The following is a 21,072-nucleotide window of genomic DNA, read 5'->3' as shown; positions in this document are numbered from 1 at the left end:
AAATCCCTTGGTCCTGTTGGATACACACCACTAACACTCTCCTCGTCAACTTCCTCCACGATCTCCATCAGATGTAGAACTGCAGGACATGTCACCAGCCAGACTGAGTCCTCTTCTATACGGGATTCATCCGAGGAATCCTGCAGCGGTACGCCTACTACTGCCACTGCTGCTGTTGCTGCTGTTAGTCGGTCATCTTCCCAGAGGGGAAATCGTAAGACCGCTACGTCTTTCAAAAAACAATTGACCGTCCAACAGTCGTTTGCCATGACCACAAAATACGATAGTAGTCACCCTATTGCAAAGCGTATAACTGCGGCTGTAACTGCTATGTTGGTGTTAGACGTGCACCCGGTGTCCGCCATCAGTGGAGTGGGATTTAGAGGGTTGATGGAGGTATTGTGTCCCCGGTACCAAATCCCGTCGAGATTCCACTTCACTAGGCAGGCGATACCAAAGATGTACAGAGAAGTACGAGCAAGTGTCCTCAGTGCTCTTAAAAAAGCAGTTGTACCCACTGTCCACTTAACCACGGACATGTGGACAAGTGGTTCTGGGCAAACGAAGGACTATATGACTGTGACAGTCCACTGGGTAGATGCATCCCCTTCCGCAGCAACAGCAGCAGCTGCATCAGTAGCAGCATCTACACAAAGTCTGCTCATGCCAACGCAGGCAACATTGTGTATTACAGTATTTAATAAGAGGCACAACGCTGACAACCTATTAGAGAAAATGATGGAAATTATCTCCCAGTGGCTTACCCCACTTACCCCACTCCTGGGGATTTGTGGTGTCAGACAACGCCAGTAACATTGTGCGGGCATTGCATATGGGCAATTTCCAGCACGTCCCATGTTTTGCCCACACCGTTAATTTGGTGGTGCAGCATTTCCTCAAGAGTGACAGGGGTGTGCAGGAGATGCTTGCGGTGGCCCGCAAAATTGCTGGACACTTTCGGCATTCTGCCAGTGCCTACCGCAGGCTCGAGGCACATCAAAAAAGCATGAACCTGCCCTGCCATCACCTCAAACAAGAGGTTGTGACGCGCTGGAACTCCACCCTCTATATGCTGCAGAGGATGGAGGAGCAGCAAAAAGCCATTCAGGTCTACACCGCCACCTACGACATAGGCAAAGAAGTTGGGATGCACCTGAGTCAAGCACAGTGGAGACTGATTTCCGTGTTGTGCAAGGTTCTCCAGCCATTTGAACTTGCCACACGAGAAGTCAGTTCCGACACTGCCAGCTTGAGTCAGGTGATTCCCCTGATCAGGCTGTTGCAGAAGCAGCTGGAGAAAGTGAGGGAGGAGCTGGTAAACCATTGCGATTCCACCAAGCATGTAGCTCTTGTGGATGAAGCCCTTTGTACGCTTTGCCAGGATCCACGGGTGGTCACTATTTTAAAGGCAGAGGAATACATTCTGGCCACCGTTCTCGATCCTCGGTTTAAAGCGTATGTTTTGTCTCTGTTTCCGGTGGACACAAGTCTGCAGCAGTGCAAAGACCTGCTGGTCAGGAGATTGTCCTCTGAAGAGGACCGTGACATGCCAACAGCTCCACCCTCATTTTCTTCCACATCTGTGGCTGCGAGGAAAAAGCTCAGTTTTCCTAAAAGAGCCACTGGCGGGGATGCTGATAACATCTGGGCCGGACTGAAGGACCTGCCAACCATTGCAGACATGTCTACTGTTGCTGCATTGGATGCTGTCACAATAGAAAAAATGGTGGAGGATTATTTTGCTGACACCATCCAAATAGACATGTCAGACAGTCCATATTGTTACTGGCAGGAAAAAAAGGCAGTTTGGAAGCCCCTGTACAAACTGGCTCTATTTTACCTGAGTTGTCCCCCCTCCAGTGTGTACTCGGAAAGAGTTTTTAGTGCAGCGGGGAACCTGGTCAGTGAGAGGCGAAGGAGGTTGCTTCCTCAGAACGTTGAAAAAATGATGTTCATAAAAATGAATTATCAATTCCTCAATCAAGTACAGCACTGCCCTCCAGATAGTACAGAGGGACCTGTGGTTGTGGAGTCCAGCGGGGACGAATTGATAATGTGTGAGGAGGAGGAAGTACACACTGTAGGGGGAGAGGAATCAGAGGTTGAGGATGAGGACGACATCTTGCCTCAGTAGAGCCTGTTTATTTTGTACAGGGAGAGATGAATAGCTTTTTTGGTGTGGGGGCCCAAACAAACCAGTCATTTCAGCCACAGTTGTTTGGTAGGCCCTGTCGCTGAAATGATTGGTTTGTTAAAGTGTGCATGTCCTATTTCAACAACATAAGGGTGGGTGGGAGGGCCCAAGGACAATTCCATCTTGCAACTCTTTTATTGCCATTATGTGACCATTCAACAGTCGTTTGCCATGAGCACAAAGTAAAACAAAATTAAAACAAATTCAACAAATTAAACCAAAAGTAAAATGCCCTGTCATAATCAAAAACAAGAGGTATTGACGTGCTTGAACTACTGTAGTGTTTATAAGTTATAAACACTACACTTGAAAGCTTGAGCCTTTAATAGAAAAAGTCACTCTTCATTGCACCAATATTTGCAACAGGGACAGTTTTTTGGTTAACAAAGTCAACAAATAACACTTCGACCCTGTCTGTCTTTCACATACTTGATGGGATCTCAATGATGAATGCTCTGTACCATGGTCATCTAAAACAGGAGGTATTGACGTGCTTAAACTACTGTAGTGTTTATAAATTATAAACACTACACTTGAAAGTTGGAGGAGGTATTGTGGCCCCGGTACCAAATTGGGTACCGGGGCCACTCCACTATGCAGTCCAGATAGAGGCATATCAGATATTAAACAACGTTGACTGTTGCTGCCAAATCATAAATTAATGTAAAAACAACACAATTTTAAAGTTAACTTGAATTATTATTATTTATATAGCACCACTATATAATGCAGAGCTTGACAGAGAATATTTTAATCAATCACATAAGCTTCTTCCCCGTTGGAGCTAACAGTGCAATACTTCAGTAGATATCTTACTTTGCCGCAAATTATAATGTGTTTGTTGTTTTTTTATTTTTTTATCTTACCATTGGAAAGATTTCATGAGCCGGTAGTATTTCAGCAAGTTAAATTATATTAACGTCAACATGTTTGATAAAATTGTCCCAAATGCTCTCTAAGACCATCGGCAGAGACTTGTGAGTGCTCTTAATATTATAACGCCATAATGTACCAGTGAAAGATAATGGACTAAAAATTACTTTTAATTTTCTGTTGTTTTTTTTTAATCCTCACTCGAGAGTTCAAATTCCCAGAATCTGTGAGCGCACATAAATTGCTTGTAGCAACCACTGTATCGTTCATGGGCAGTTAAGATTATTAATAATAAAGAAGCATTGTTATGAAGGATACAAGTAATAACTCTGAGGTTTGGATGGGAACATTCAATTCTAAAAATCAATGGTAACATTGTACCCACTGAAATCCGCCAGGGGAGGGGGCAGTTAGAGCGCCGATTACATGCAAGTTAAACCATCTGGTCGTCACAGTCACTGTTCAAAGCATTTATGTAATCAGCATGAGCATGTCTAATACGTATTTGGATTTTTAAGGACAAATAGAAAAGTGCAGTATAGTGGAACCAGCAGAGGGAGCTGTCTGCAGTGAACCCTCATTCTAAAATGTCAAACCAGTTACCAATATTGTAAATAAGTTCCAGGGACAGTTTCCTGAGCAAGTGCATTACTAATTTGCATTGTGTCATTTAAGTAAATGCCTTTAATAAATATTAACTGGAAAGAGCTCCAATTTCAAACAATTCACTGAATTTGAGGGGTTCCATGGACATTTTGGGCTAAGTATGTGCATCTAAGCATGTCACACACAGTAGTGTCTAGGAGGACCTGTGATTACTATGATCCAATTGGGACATTCCTACTGAGAGCGGTGGAAGTACCGCCACATGTACTGTCATCTCATTGGTTTATGAGCGAGAGCTGGAGAGGTCACATGACTGCACATTAAGAGAGCAGTGTATCTAAATGTGTGTAAAGCAAGAACACTCCTTAACCATACTTGCCAACTTATGGCAAGTATGATCCGGGAGCTGCCGAGGGAAGGTGGGTGTGCAGGGGACGGGGCTCCGAAAATCATGTCATTTTGGCCCTGCCCCTGTGACATAATGATGCAAACACTGCATTTTACAGTGGGGGCGGGGCCAAATGCCGCAATTCCTGGTGAATCACAGCATTTTGGAATTAATCCTGCCCACTTCACTAGGAAGTGGGTAGATACGGGAGATTGCCATACTCTCCCGGGAGTACGGGAGACTCCCCCAAAATGCGGGAGTCTCCCAGACATTCCGGGAGAGTTGGCAAGTATGTCCTTAACGCTCCAGGAGGCTTGGCATGATTCTTTTATTAGCTTTTCAGATATCTTTCTATTGTCACATGGATGCATTCCTTAGGGTAAATTCTCTTAAAAGATGATTGGTGGTTTTTTTCCGTGACATTGAAAAGTGCTGTGTGTACAGTATTTGACATACCGTGATAGGTCAGAAAGAAATCACTGAAAGATTGGATGTGATTGGTTTTCCAGTGGAAGTGTCATTGCTGTGTACATCAACTCCTGTTGGAACCTTGGCTGCAGACAGAGCCGCATCTGATATTGCGCGTTACCTCTTACCAGTAGATTGTGTGTGTGGCCGCTTCGGGGCACAGAGGTTATGGGTGACTTTCTAATACAAAATCTCTCAGGAACAAGATTTTGCAATTAGAAAGTGTTCTATGCCAACTGATTGCTGGAGAGCACACAGGGCACATATACAAGTGGTATCTCCCGCACACAAAAGACAGTAGGGTACAAATATAAGAAGGCAAACAGGTGGCAACGGGGAACAAAATAAAGTGAGACACACAATGCACAAAATAGGTCAGAGAAAGGGTGGCACACAGCAGACGTGGGGTAGAAATAAAGGCGACACACCAGGAACAAAGGGCAGTAGATAAGAGGACTCGAGACCCCATCATGCAGGGGAAGGCAGACAGTGTGGGAGAAATGCTTTTCACATGGTGTGAGGCTTGTTTTTGTTTTGTTTCCATAGTAAGCGTTATGAGTGGGGAATTTGGTGTCCTTAACAGGATCGTGAGTGAAGCCTGTAGTGTGTACCCAGATTCTACAACTGGACTGGCATGAACGGGGGCAGAACTGTGCATCGCCATGAACCAGCCAGAATCTGGTTAGGGGCCCAGCAATGCCCATCGCTCTATCATCTCCTGATCATGTGCAGCTCAGAAGAGGTCTCTGCTCTGCTCTTGGAAGAGAAGGTGAGAGCCAGGCATTGCCTCTGGACAACAACAGCCCTTGAACCCACTGTAGTTCTACTCTTGGCCCTGTAGCTACTCTACTGGCACTGCTTATATTAGATACCTCAGTAATATTTATTTATTTGTACAGAAACATAGTCTCATAAAGCAAAGGCATAAAACCATAAAAAAAAGAAAACATTTTGGAATAATGGTTATTTAATGTTTTTCGTGACAGCTACTGTATAATGTATGCAATTTGTTAATAAAACAATTAGAGGCTAGGAAATGACTGCTTGTGTGTTGTTTAAGTTGTAGGTCTGCAGGGTAAGTAAAAAAGAAGCGCAAATTTAAAGTAAGTAAGCCTGATTGGATAAAAAAAAATAACAAAAAGCCCAAAGTATTATGTCCCTTAACCAAGATCAAACTGTGCATGAATACAAATGTGGAAAGAGCAAAAAGTGCATGAACGTCTCAGTAATAAATTATATGTAATCAGAAAAGTATGTTTAACGAAGGGGCGTAGAGCACTTATGTGGTATCTGGCAAGCAATAAGTCTTTCTCATAGATACTTGGTGGTCCCTGAGACACCTATGAAACTCTTGTGACCACAGTTGATGCTTAACCAAATGAAGAGCTCAATCACTGAATTTGTTAAAGACGAGCTTGTAGATGAAGTCACTATTTCACTATGTAAGTAATGTAACAAAGCAATGAGGAAGTCAAGTCCGTAGCAGAAAGAAAGAAGTAATAATACCACTGTATAGGTCATTGGTACGACCTCATCTAGAATATTGTTTTCAATTCTGGAGGCCATATCTCCAGAAGGATATAAATACATTAGAAACTGTACAAAGAAGTGCAACTAAAATGATGCATGGTCTACAGCACAAAACTTACCTGGAAAGACTAAAAGAACTTAATATGTATAGTTTGGAACAGAGAAGGGGAAGGGGGTTATGATAGAAACTTTCAACTATATCAAGGATTTGAACAAGGTACAGGAGGGAAACATTTTTCAAAGGAAGAGAAGTACTAGAACACGAGGACATGCACTGACACTGGAGGGAAGTAGGTTCAGAGGAATTCTGAGGAAAAACGTATTTAACAGAAAGAGTAGTGGATAAGTGGAGCAGCCTCCCATCAGAGGTGGTGGAGGCTAATACAGTAGAGCAGTTTAAACATGTTTGGAATAAATATAAGGATATCATTATAAAGGAACTAAGGATTAAATAGGGTTTGAGGTTGTCATAGGTTAAAAAATGGGCAAACTTGATGGCCAAGTTGTCCTAATCTGCCATCAAATTCTGTTCTATGAATACAAGCGGAAACAGATAGTGTAAGTAATTAAAATATGTCCATAGTGGAATCTTCACTAAAAACACAAGATTAGGGTAAGGACTATAGTTAGTAACACAATACAGGTGAATTATTTTTGGCAAGAAACCTGGTCACTTAAAGGTCGACTGCCAAGTTTGGAAGCTAAAATGAATCCGGTAAATAAATAATCATCAGGTATCCATGTTGTAAAAGAGAATGACACCAATTTAGGTGAGTTAAATTTGGAACCATGGATCATTGGACAAAAACTTTTTGTCTCTACTTGTCTAAGGTAAGAGTTACCATAGAGTGGACCTCAGTATATGACCTTAGAAGGAATAGGGGAACTACCTTCACTGCTTAGTCTCGCTGCGTTCGCCATAAGGATATCTGTAAAGAATGTACCTACTTTGACATGTGAGTGAGTATGTTGCATCCTGGGGCATGAGACTCAGGAATTTGAGCTTGAGAGTGCTGCAGGGCAGAAGGCTGTTAAGCTCTCCTGCCTGTGAGTCGAGAAGTATTTGCTCTAAGACACCCGTGAGTTCTGAGGCTACACTTGACAGGGGGAGAAGTGACTGTATGGCATACAACCATATACCAGCCCACGGCAACCACTGTCTACAGTTATTTTTAAACTGAGACAAAGCTGGGGAAAGAGATACAGGAATAAACACTACAATGAAATGATGAACCTATCTCAGAGAAATAAATAATAGGATTACCTTGTTCCAGGACGGCAGCAACAGTTACCAAAGCCAGTTGAGCCACTTGGTCCTGCATGGCAGAGGAAACACCCGGATCCTACACGGAGGCTTCAAGTTGTATGTTCTGGTAGAAGAAGAAAAAAGGACGTTCTCAGATTATGAACTATATGTGAAGAAACTGGCTGCAGTGTGAAATGTGCTGAAGGTGTTGTGTTTTCTTGCTTCTGATACAACTGGTGGAACACGTTGCTGTGTAAGATGCATAAACTGATAATTGACTTCCTCTTTCCAATGAATCAATAGCTGTTTTGCAAAGGCTAAAACAATGATCCTTTATTGTTAAATACATTGACAACTGCTGCCTGCAAGTTGAAACACAGGATTCAGCCCTGGAGTGGTCAGCTCAGGATCTGGGGGACAAGCAACTTTGCACCTTGACTTTTAGGATTATTTGTTTCACCATATAGTATACCTTCCTGATTTGGGAAATGTAACTGTTTAGACCATGCACTAAATCTATTTGGAGATCGAGTGGTGTGCTGCTAGTTACGATCATCATCTCACTATCCGGTTTTGGGATATTACTACATTCAAGAAGTGGCCCGTTATCGGGAGCTATTGGGAGATCCGAGTCCAGATTATCCGGTGGTAAACTCTTTGCCGGACTGACTGATTAGGATCAATCTCGTGGATTCATCTTGACACGGTATTTGTAATGCTTGCTGGCTAAACCGGATGAAGTTATATAATCTTTCCACACTGAGAGATTGAACTAGTTTTGTCATTTGGAGATCTATCAATGAATGATTAGAGACCTGATCGTCCCCATTCACCTGTGTATCCATTACTGGATGAATTGCACTATCGTTTTTGCTCGTAGATACTTACTTTGGAGACCATTTACAACTTGTCTGATTGATCAGAAATCATGGCTCATTCAGAGGTTCTGCGGACATAGTACTACGAGTACTTTTGATCTAGCAGACACACCTGCTTTGCAGACTTTACTAAGTATATGTTCCATTTTATTACTAGCTCGGTTGAGCAAGGGAGTCATTACCAACTTAGAGACACTTGAGGAGTTATTTAGTGGTCATTAACCATCTTTCTACCCTATCCCTATTAGACCACTTTGGAACATTGACATTATTTGTTAAATTTTTTAATGTGATCAGCTGGTCATTTTTGATTATATGTATCATTCATTTATCTATTTGTATGTTCAAGTTAAATAAATTGTTATATTTTCATCTATCCATGCTGTTTGATATTGACAGAGATATTTCCGAAATCTCACTCAGCGCTGTTTTATGAAATTTTTTTATTTTCCTGTCTTACCCGCCGCGTTAAAAATCAATTGAATAACTTTTAACGTGGCTGCCTCTCGTACACCCTATACTTTCAATAGACCTTCTACTGGAGCGCGAGAGGACCGTTTCATGAAAAAAAATGTAGCGTTAAAAATGGAATTGAATTGCGGGTAAAGTTAACCTGCTCGAAAATTATAAAAAACAGCGTTAAAATTACTGAACAGGCTCAAAAAAAACAACTCGCTGACAATTGAATACCCCCCTATATGTTTAACCATATTCTATTAGACTGTATTTATTTATTTTATTATATTAAATGCGTTTTTTTTATTTTTTTTAGTAACTTCACTATGACTTATTTTAGTCTATTTAACGACAAGATCATTTCCTAATTTGTTTGTGAAGTACAGGGAAATAATAATCTATTTTATAATGCATAGTCTAAAAAAATAGTGCCATTAGTGATATTTTGTGGCTTTAACAAAACCACAACCACATTTTTTCCATTGGCATTAGATGAAGGTAGAAGTTGCAGTGAAATTTGTAATACACAGAAGGACAATCCTTAACACAGGATAATATTTCTGTTCCTCCTTTTTTTATAGAGAATTACAATTCCCACATTAGCAGCATTAACTCAGCATTCTACAATATCCTAGTATATACAGCTTAAAACCACCACCATTTGGTGGCAGGACCGACTGAACAGCATTACAGGGCCCCAGGCAAAGCCGTGCACTTTGGCCCTACCTATACAGCCACTCATAGGAATAAACATTCAATTATTGATAAAATTAAGCTTTTATTTATTTGTACCTCCAACAAAATCAGTGTTTCAACGTTAAAAAAAAAAAGCATCCTAGCCTTCAAACTTCATTGTGCTCTATTCCATTTCTTTCATTATTTACGTTTAGTAGATAACAGGGGGAGGTAACTGAGATGGACTGTTAAAAAAATATTAGAAGAACTGTAAACTATGTGTAATGATTTTATCTTGCTTATGTGCAAATAGTACGTGTATGCTGTTATTAGTCAAGATCAAGATGTGTATTCGCAACAGCAAGACCGCATGTACAGATAACAGCTGATACTGAGGTGATTAGGCCATCTTAACGTTTTAATAATGAGGGTTTGAAGGTTCTGAATAAATTTCCTGGAATAATATACTAAAAAGTTGGCAAGCCTATGGGGCGTCTATGCTGCCCAGCGTGCCCATGGGTTAAGATGGCTCCGATTGGTGGTGTAAATATACCACTTTAGCGTTGATGAGTTGGAGTTTTGGGTTATTACTGAAATATAATGGGGCAATAACTTTTGGTGTTCTCCTAATTATCTCCATAATATAGCGCACTGAAATTTGAGCACAATGATAGATACAATAAGAAAATATTGAAAAAAAAATGTTTACAAATTTGAATTGCACAAAGCACAAATCTATAAAGCAAGATCACAAATAAATTGGACACATGCATTAAAAACATATTTTGAATCCCTCAAACACCTTTATAAGCTTGTTCTTTCTGTTTTAATCAGGCATAAAAATATATGAATTGATGAAAAGAGAGCTTGTGTCTCTTGTCCGTCCACATCAGGTGGTAACAGAGTCTTCCAGCTCACTTATAACTTACTTGTCCATTACTCTTTCATTTAGTTTATAATGTTTGTGTGTTACAGAGCTGTACTTAGTGTTAGTACTAGTTTAAGTGAAGCCATAAGCTGAGGGCAATTAAAATATCGTGTTATACTTCATCAGCACTGACCATTAGGGGTAAAATATTTTTTGCAGCCAGCCAAACACTTTGTGGGGAGTGGTTTTGCAGGAGGTGATAAATTAACTTGGCTTGGTGGGCTGGCTCTCTTGGTTCCTGGATTTCAGATACCACCTTCCCGCCCTGCATGGGTTTGGTTATGTTACGATTTAATTTCTTGTCTCAAGACAAGGCGCAGTGGGTAGGAGAGCAAGGCAGTCAGCGACTAATCGCAGGTGCTACCGTTGAATTGGCCACACGTCACTGCCTCTTTTTCAGTAACCTGACTCTTGCTCCTCTGGGGCGGAGCATACCCTGTCATATGCGGCAATGTGAGACCAGAAGGGGGCAGTCGCGATAACGCCAAGTTTAGTACCGGCCAATCGTAAAGTCTTGGGACAGCGGTATTGAGATTCACCTTACGTTGTATAGGTTTAAAGATTGGTTGTTAGCTGACTGCTTCACTTTTGTTGCCATCAGAGTTTGAAATAAAATTTCCCACTAAATAAAATATGCCCCTTTTTGCCAAAATTATATCTTGTGTCCGTGTCGTTATTTTTAGATAAGAAGGTTATCAAGTTTAGCTGAAAGGTATAAGTGAAATGATCAAAGGTATTACCATTGAGTATTTTATACATACAGTTAAATGCCCACTTCTTACATTTTCACAGACTCCTCGTTCCTTAGTGTTGTGGACTATACATGTTGCTATCATTTTGCTCTCATAATTCCATATTTTACACCACAAATTCTTTGCAGATACGGTATATTGCGCTGTCATACTGTACAGTAGCTTTCAGTTATGTATAATAGGTGTTCGGCGCAGTATTTCATGTCATAATAATGCAAACTTTACAAATTGCAGGAATGGATATATTCGCTCAGCTGAGGCAAATAAAAAGGACATGTTTTCCGTTACTCTGTTTTCTACATGACAGATGTTTTGTGGCAGGACAACCTTCTCCCTATTCTCACTTGAAGCTGTATAGTTTCTATTTTTGATATTTTCCCCTCTGTTCAACACCTTTTTCTTGACATTTTTAAATTGGGGTTTAACAATAATTCTTATAACAGTTTATGTTTGCAGACGGCTCTGTCTAAAGCCAAATACTCTTTAAGAGGAGATAGAAAAGAGTGTGAGAGAGAATTGTGACAATGAATGAATTACCTTAATGAGGACGTTGTCCCTTCAATCCTTTGCAATGTACTGATTACCTTCAGCAGTCCCAGGCTTGTGTGGTAGAGGCTGTCTGTGGTACCTGAGCTTTGTACACTGCTTGCTCTCACTTTAGCCGTTCTCTAGTGGTTCCTCTGTACAGCTTCCCCAGCTGTGTACTGTGTTTTCCGGGCTGTATGGGAGAACGTGTTAGAATATCTATTGGTGTATGCTTTCAGTTTGCAGCACAAGTAGTAGCAGTTACTACGTGGACACTGTTTTATAGTTGCTGACCTCCCTCCTACACACCCCGATCATCTATCTGACCTGCTTCGTGTCAGCAGTTATGATATTACAAAGCATAGGTCCTGATGTCATGCTGGTATTTGGATGAAGGAGGAACCATGAGATATACTCCTGCTTAGCTATCATTTGCCACTAACCACAGGCAGGGCTTCCAAGAGGAATTTGGAGCCCCTGTATATCAAATTTTTGATCCCTTCCCCCCTCACAGGTGATAAGCAAGCGTGCCGTCAGCCACCGCGCAGAGGTGGAGGCGCCAGAGGGGCGTGGTAACATGTTGGGGGCGTGGTCAACACAGGCAAGGCTGCACTTTTTTAGGCATGACATATTGAGGGAGATTCAGTTGCTGGCGATGTGACAGGGTTAACCTGAAACAAACAATATGAGAGGTGGCACTGGGAAGAGCTCTAGGTGTCAAACTGACACCCTGTCCCAGATCTGGGTTAAGGCTCTGGGGAGCACATTAGACAGGGGGCCTCTATGATGTAACATGGTTATCATTTTAGACAAATACACAGACAATACTGTGTGCACTAAAGTTAGGTGCACACAGCTCTGCCTTCACGAGCAGTACACAGTGAAGCGGGACATACCTCCCAACTGTCCTTGTAGTCAGACTAAATCCTGACTAAGTGAGACAGTCACTCAAATTCAGGACTGTCCCACCAGATTCAGGACAGTTGGCAGACTGTCCGGCTCTCTCCTACCTGTTCTTGTCACTTTCACAACTTGTGGCTGCTGGTTTCTTTAGCTCAGTTCCTGCTTGTCTTGATCCTGGAATGTTGGATGCCCTATTTGGAAAAAAAAATGGGTACATGAGATTTAGAAAACTCCAACCAGTCCTGGTGTTAAATCAGTAGCACCCACGTTTTAAGCATCCCTCCATCCCCAACATTAAAATAATAATATTCACATTTGCTAAACAGATCTATTGACCCCCAACCAGCCCTGACATTAAAATAATAGTATTCCCATTTAATATATAAACCTATTTATCTCCATTCAAACAGCCCCAGCAATAAATTAAATAGCATTTACCCGTAACAAATATTCCCAAAACCATCCCCGGCATTAAATAATTCATATTCAAATTTAATAAATAGCCCTCCTTCCCAAAATCAGCCCCATTTTCAATTAAAAGCCCCAAACCACCCCAGCATTAAAGGTCCGTCACCTCACCTTAAATTAATAAGCCCCATTATTAAATTATATATCCCCACCAATAAATTAAATTACCCCACCATCACCCCACAAATAAAATTGCACCCATTAAATAATTAGCCACCACCTGCACTCCACCATTAAATAGCCTACCTCCTACACTATATTAAGACCCACCCATCCCTCACATATTGAATTAATATACTGCCCCCCCTCACACACACTATATTAACATAACAAACAGGGGGAAATTCAATTTGGCCGCGTTCAACGCGGCGTTAATTCTATTACCGTTAATATGGCAATTTTAATCCTGATTTCTGCTCGCGGCTCCCTGAGCTGCGTGCAAAAATCAGAGTTAAAGATTACCATATTAACAATAATAGTGCGCACTATTACTGTAATATCGGTAATAGCGCGCAGGCCGCGGCACTTTTGGCAGTAACACGGCCAATTGAATTTCCCCCCATACACACATACGCTATATTAATATGCTGCCCCCACACACATATACTATATTAACATACTGCCCCCACACACACTATATTAACATAATACACACTATATTACCATTATGCACACACACTATGTTAACATAATACACTCTATACTAACATTTCCTCCCCCCTTACCTTGTTGAATCCACAGCAATGCACACATGGGACGGCGCCTGTCACGTGGTGCACGTCCCATGTGACTCACTGACAGGGCACACATAGGAGAGGGAGGATGGATCTCAAGGCTCCGCGGTCATTATGTTAGGTAGCTGGTCCCCCCCCCCCACTCTGGGGCACTCCAGAAGCCCCCCCAGGCAGGCCCGGGTACATTGTACCCCCCTTTCTCGGCGGCCATGATCACGGGTATTTATATTGGAAATAAAAGTCTGTTGCAAAATGTTTCTGACCCACAGGTACTGATGGGTTATAGTTGAATACATCTCAATCTGTTAAAAGTCTTGAAGGGGGTTTATACCTTCCTACTATATATTTTTTTTAAACCACTCTCCGTCCATGTTCCCACGGTAGCACTTTAGTGGCCGACAATCATTGTCGTCATGAGTTGCATTTTAGTTTTAAGTTAAAGATCATACCGGAACATTGCCTACCTGGGTCTTGGCCTTTATGGATATCGTGGGTGCTCCTTGATTGCTCCCATCGACAGTGCATTCTGATAGATGTATTTCAGGACAGGAAAAAAAAAAAAAGCAGTGCTTCCCAACCCCAGTCCATAGGAAGCCCTAACAGTGCAGGTTTTTCAGGTCACAAAAGAAATAATTAGAACAACCTGTGGAGCTGTTACAAAGTGTAAGTCAGTAATGATTACACCTGTGCTCCAGCAGATAGATATGGAAAACCTGCACTGCTAGGGAGCCCTGAGGACTGGGTTTGGGAAACACTGATCTAGAGTCACAGAAAACATTGGGCCTACTTCCCAACAGTACCGAATCATAGACCTCGCAAGGGGCAGGCTTATACTGAAATGGAGGGGGGAGGGGGGGGGAGAGTTCATCCCAAAGTGTTTTTTTTGGGTGTATCAGGGTGGGCCTTAATTTGTCCCAATTATACTTATTTGACTGTTGGGAGGTATACATTGAGAATATTTAAGTATGGCAAGATTTCTTCAAAGGCCACATGGTCCCAGGCCTAGAGCGGCAGAGTGTTTGTTGCAAGAGGTCGCTTTTTGTTTAACCATGTTACTACACGTTCTTATGAATGGGTGACCTCACTCTATAAACTACATAAAATGTTTGGGCAATCTGTCACACTTCAGCAGAGATGTTTGACAACATGAGGAATAATCGCAAAGATAGCAGTAAGTGTTTATTTGCTGCAAACTTAAAAATTTTGTCTCATTTTGGAACTTGTCACTTGTCATTACAACACAATATCATTTCCCTGACCAAAAAAACCCACACATGTAACGTTTCATTATGATGTGCTAAAAAAAACATTTTTATTAATACATTGTTTAATGTCCCACCATTTTCGAGCATATCCTTCAAATTGTTACTTTTGTTATTTATTGTAATTCTGGTTGTTTGGGAGGGTCTAAAAACATCAGGGTTGATGAATTGGCCGCAAAATGGGAGTAAATTATTCTTTAAAAAACCAAAAAAATGAACATTTTTTTTTTTTTTTTTTTAAACATTTTCATGAACTCATCTATACACACTACTGGTAATCTGGTCTGCAGTGCTGTAATTTGGGTTCTATATCATTAGTTTTCTGAAGAGCACACAGGCTCTTCTACAGATTGTACCAATGTAGATTGTTGGACTTACCTCTCTAGATATAAATAAAGATTCTCTCTCTTAAGTGTACTGGATTATTCAAGTGTAGTACTTTTATGTATATCGTAAGTATCTTTTAGCAAGTGAAACTGTTTAATATGATTTAGTTATCAGATACAAGAGAGCTTTTTTCCCAGACCATTTATTCCTAATAATGAACTTTCCCCAGATGGAGCTTTGCGAGAATATAGCACCATTGTGTCTATTGTGCCCTACAGCTCTTCGTGTGGTTGATACAGTGGCGGATCCAGGGGCGATCGACACTTGCTGCCGACGGCTGCACAGTATGTGCAGATCTGTCCAGCCGTGACAGATTGCTCTGACAATCAGAGCAGCCGGGCAGCACACTGTTCCCGTCGGCAGCCTAAGACGTTAGAAAGGGGCGTGGCCTAAATCCATGTGACTCAGTGAATTTACCCTTCTTGAATTTTTTTTATTTAGATGAAAAGATAAAGAATTCAGTTCTTATGTCAGGAAACTATATGAATAGAATAGAGGAACTTGAAACTGTATGTAGCCGCCCAAGAAGTCCAATCACAAGGGTGTACTTGGTATAGTCTCTGGGACAAAAGACCATGAGTCCTGGAATCCCTACTTCCTACAGTATAAGAAGGAGACATCTAGATTTATTCATTGTGTCCCTTCAGTAATAACTGTATAAATTTATTTTTATAGCTGATACTGTGGCTGTTGGGTTGTCATATAGTGCTTAGATTCCTCTAAACAAAAGCACCCATGCTCCCCATGCTCACAAGGGTGCACTGCATGAAAGGCCAGGGTACTCTAGTGAATGCCTTATTGGCATCTAAAGCGACCACTAGAGCAGGGACAGCAGTGCGCTTTGCAACATGAATCAGGTTAATTATTCATATGGTGTTGTCAGAGGACTGTGTAACAGGAAGAAAGCTTACCTGATCAGAATGCACTAATGAGGGCAACACCACCACACCTAATTTATTAGATAGGATTGTTGCAAACAGTTTCAAGTCCACGTTAAGAAGGGAGAGGAGTCTGGAATTGCTCGCTTCCATGGCATCCTGATCTGGTTTGTGATAACCACTATCCCTGCTCCAGTGGTGGCCCTGTCAAATTTTTCTCCTGCTAATATCGAATTGAACAGTCCCGCGAGCTTCGGAACCACAGATCCAGTGAACCTCTTGTAGTACAATGCAATAAAACCAACAGGACCCGGGGCTGATTGATATCTTAAAGCTTTAATGCATCAGAGATTTCCTCAGGTTATATCGGCGTTGAGTGTGGCCACTTGTTCTCTTGTAAGTTAAGTGAGGTGGCATGTTTGAATGTAGGCTTTTATACCATTTGCAAGTAAATTTGGAACATCTATGGTCGGCTGTAAATTGTATAGTGTGTCATAATAGTCCCGAAATCGTTGCTCTATTATTTTGGGGTCATAGAGAGGCGAATCAGTTAAGGATTTTAACATCATTTTTTCTCTTTCGTGTGCGACGGGCTCTAAGATCCGGGCCAGTATGGAATCTGCTTTGTCCCCTTTTTCATAGTATTGTTGGTGGACCCAAAGCAGTGTTTTAGCTACTTGCGTTGATAATATTTGATTCAATTGTCCTTTTAGGGAAAGGATCTTAATATATAGGCGTTTTTTTGGGATGGGTTTGCCGAATAGTTGCTGCTTATATTTGGTTTTCTAGGTCTTTGATACTTTCTGCCTGTGACAGGATGGACCGCCTATGCCACCCTGTCTGCTGTTGCTGGGAACCGGCTGGGCTTACTTTGCCACCGTTCCCTTTTGTTATCTCAAATGCACCCTCTTGCCGCAGTAGGAGGGGCTTACAAATGCTGTCACCACTGGACTCCTTACCGACATCCAGAACCGGGTTTCTTCTGGGTAACCGACGCTGCTAACCACTTGCTGGTCTACCTGGGCTGGTACTCCTGACCTCTTCCGATTGATCAGGGTTGCTGTGGATGGATCTTCCCTGGCCTATCACACTGGCCAGAGCTGCTGGGTTGCGGGCAGAGCGGTGGTACCGAAAAAGCTGGGTCCAAACCTCAGTAACTGCCGGGAACGGATTCGATTTTGGGTCTAATCTGTAGGTCATAGGGCTAGAGAAGTTTTCCAAGCAGGTCTTTGAAGCAAGTGATGTTTATTTGCTCACACTGGTTGGAGGTTCCAGGAGCAGGTCAGATGAAGCAATAAGAACAATTTTCAATACAAGACAGGGCTTTTTATACCGATTTGAACACAGCCTCACAGGCTATTTTTAGAATCAGGATGCAATTTGCTTACCCAAACATGGATTTACATGCAATGCAAAGCTAACAATATTTACACTTCTCTGTTAACGTAACGCCAGACAGCGGCCCACTGCTAGGTATACAGGCTAAATAGGTTTTTTGTCACTTTACATAAAGACTTACTTATCATTTCCTGCTATTAGCATCAGACTTCCTCTAGCAATGTTACAAACCCAAACAATGACACTTGCATACAAAACAAATCCCAATGTAACACGATAAGTGCATTTCAAATTATACATTGGTGCCTGCACCTCGGATTGAAATACATTTCTACAATAACATTTTTCTACATGATCAAGTCACAAGTAAGTTATTTATCAGTGATCCACTGACACTGCCCTCTTCTGTGCCACAGACATTTTCACATTTTCATTGGGATTCCTTTTAAGGTGGATTTGTGGCCTTCCCACAGGATATACTGTGAAATCTCTGGTAGCATTTTGTGCTGTATAATCTTATATAGCCTGCGGTATCTCAAAAATATGCTCTACTTTAAGAAAAAGTGATTCATTAAGCCTACATCTAGGTTGCTCTTGGGATGGTGGGATATATGTAAAGTTAACTATAAGGCATAATGGTCAGACCAGGAAACGGTAAGGACCTTGACCTCCCCTAGTCTCTGTGTAATCAATTGATCTACAGAAAAATAGTCAATTCTCAAGTATAATGGACCGGGTAGTTTGTGTAAGCTCTGGTAGTATAAACATAAATATAAATACAAACATATCACTGCCGCTGTGAACACTGACGTGAAATGAAACTCCCGGCATTGACACCAATCGGTATGTAGCATAAGGATGTGGAGGATGTCCACTGTCATTTTTATTGTACGTCATTATTTTCTTTTTGTAGGCATTCTTTAAATTGCTCTTTTTTTTGTAGGTTTAACCTATGTCTGTATTGCCAACATCGTTGAATGGTACTCAACCTGTTAAGCTAACAGTGCCGTTAATGAACTCTACAGAGGGAAGACATTGTTGTCATCATCCTCAGCCTTATCCTTACTCTCATCAGTGTGTGCATCATCCTCACACAATATTAATTCATCCCCGCTGGAATCCACCATTACAGAAGTCTCTGTATTTTGATGTAGTTGCTGGGAAAGACCTTCCACGTGGAATTTGAAGTTCATTTTCATGAACATCATCTTTTCCACATTTTTAGGAAATAGCCTCCTACATTGATCACTGACAAGGTTCCTGGCTGTGCTGAAAACTCTTTCCAATTACACACTGGAGGGTGGGCAGCTTAGGTATTGCAAAATGAGTTTGTACATGGGTCTCCAAATTGCATTTTTTCCCTCCCAGTATGTAAAAGGACTGTCTGACGTGTCTATTTCTATGCTGTTAAAATAATCCTCCACCATCCTTTGGATGTTAATGGTAGGATCAGGTGGAGTTGTGGCAGAGGTGTCACGGTTTTTAGACCAGACCAGATGTCAAAATGTTGTGCTGAGTCATCTACATCATCCCTGAGTCTCTTGGGAAAGCGAAGTATTTTTCTAGCAGCAGCTGCCTGAGAAACTGAAGGAGAAGATGCCGTTGTGCCACGTAGCACTTGCTCACCAGGATCTCCTTGCATCGCTTGAGATCTAGATCAGTTGGAAGCAAAGAAAAGACATAGATCTTAAACATAGGATCAAGCACAGTCACCAAAAAGTGAATCGATTTCAAGATTTTGATAACTCTGGGATCCTGGCGAAGCAAATAAAGTACTTGATCTACAAGTCTGACATACTTAGCGTAATTGCTTTGTTTCATCTCTTCCTTCAGTTACTTAAGCTGCTTTTCCAAAAGTCTAATTAAGGCAATAACTTGGCTCAAGTTAGCAGTGTTTGAACTCACTTCAGAGGTAAATACTTCTAATTGTTTGAGCACCTTGCACAACACGGAAAGTATTCTCCACTGCGCCGGACTAAAATACATTCCCAATCCTTTCCCAATGTCATGGCTTGTGGAGTAATTGTGGATGGCTTTTTACTGTTCCTCCATCCTCAGAAGAATATATAGGGTGGAATTCCACTTTGTTACCACCTCTTTCTTCAGTTGGTGGCAGGGCAAATTAAATTGTTCTTGTAGCTGCTGGAATCTCTAACAGCTGTTGCAGAATGCCGAAAATGTCCCGAAATTTTATTGGCCAGAGACAGAATCTCCTGCACGTCCCTGTCATTTTTTAAAAAGCCCAAGTTGATTGTATGAGCAAAACAAGGAATTTGATGGAATTCACCCAGCTGTAATGCTCTCACAGTATTGGTGGCTTTATCAGAAGTTACATATCCTTGGTATGCCTCTTACTGAAGCCGGGGATACACAGAGTAGTCTGCCTCGGAAAAATCTGACGTAGTTGGGTACATGCTGCTGCTGTTCCTTATTGTGAAGGCAATTCACCAACCCAGTGGGCTGTCACAGTCATATAATCTTTAGTTTACCCAGTTCCGCTTGTCCCCATATCTGTGGTTAAGTGTACAGTGGATAAAATGGCATTTTGTATCCCAATAATTACATTTTTACGAACCTTCTGGTAGAGGTGAGACATAGCTTTTCTAGTAAAATGGTGTCATAATGGAATTTGGTAACGGGGACACAAGACCTCAAGTAACTGTCTAAAACCAGCTGCATTAAAAGTGGATATTGGACGCAGATCTAATACTAGCATAGTCACCATGGCGTCTGTGATCCGCATTGCGACTGGGTGACAGCTTTCATATTTGCTTCCTCTTGCAAAAGATTGTATAACAGTCAATTGTTGTAAACTACTAGTAGTCTTCTTTTTGGTCTGCTTCTGGGATGAAGATCCACCCCAGCAGCAGCAGCATTGGCACTAACACTAAAGAATTCTTCTGAGGAATCCTGGATAGTGGAGGAATCATCTAGCCTTAGCAACTTGGATGCAGAACTAACTCTGATTGCTAGTGAGGATATTGATGAGAACGGTGTTGGGGGTGTAGAGTGCAGGTGCTGGGATCTAGGCGAGAGAAGGGAGGTAGCTGATGCTGGACTGCTTGTTGTTATTTCTTTTAGCATAAGTTTCAAATTTTCCCAAAAGCTTCCCATGAACTCTCTTCAAATGGCATAACATGGCTGAGTTCGCTACCTCTACTGACTGTGGCTTTACAAACGCTACAAATGTCTAGACAACTGTTGTCAGGATTTGGGTAAAAAAATAATTCCCCACATAAGAGGTGGATTTTTGGTCTTAAGAAGAAGGCCATTGTCATGCCTGGGCCTATCACTGGCAAGAACTGCTGCAGTCTTTGTTTGAAAGTGTATGAAAATAATATTGTGACCTGTGAGGTGGTCAAAATTGACTGCAAATGATTTTAAATTAGTGTTGGTGAGGTTAATAATAATGTAGGATCAAAAAAAAAAAAAAAGAGCAAAATTATGTGATTTTAACAATTTGTCTAAAAAAAATACAGATCCAAAACACGAGGGTGGTTTTGCCAAAACAAAGACACGAAGCTAACCCAGATCTTAAACCAAAACCACTTCACCGGGGTTAGTTAGCATCTCTAGTCTCTGG

At 41.5% G+C, this 21,072-nt stretch overlaps 1 protein-coding gene across 2 annotated transcripts in view; it reads right to left on the bottom strand.

Moving 5' to 3' along the window:
- The window catches only part of LOC142150175 (leukotriene C4 synthase-like), a 32,507-nt gene extending 20,757 nt beyond the window's left edge, over positions 1–11,750 (bottom strand). Inside the window, exons 1-2 of one of the 2 annotated variants that reach the window (XM_075205381.1) lie at positions 11,532–11,750; positions 7,324–7,429 (exon numbers count right to left, since the gene is read on the bottom strand). In XM_075205381.1, the coding sequence (XP_075061482.1) occupies positions 7,324–7,381 (58 nt within the window). In that variant the 5' untranslated portion in view covers positions 7,382–7,429; positions 11,532–11,750. Of the gene's footprint in view, positions 1–7,323; positions 7,522–11,531 lie in introns of those variants that run through there. The other variant, XM_075205380.1, reaches the window with a different exon arrangement.
- Positions 11,751–21,072: the final 9,322 nt, after the last annotated feature.

The sequence above is a fragment of the Mixophyes fleayi genome, chromosome 4 (genome assembly GCF_038048845.1).
Source record: "Mixophyes fleayi isolate aMixFle1 chromosome 4, aMixFle1.hap1, whole genome shotgun sequence".
Classification (NCBI taxonomy): Eukaryota; Metazoa; Chordata; class Amphibia; order Anura; family Limnodynastidae; genus Mixophyes; species Mixophyes fleayi.
Note: the sequence above shows the minus strand (reverse complement) of the source record. Positions and strands in the feature narration are given on the sequence as shown.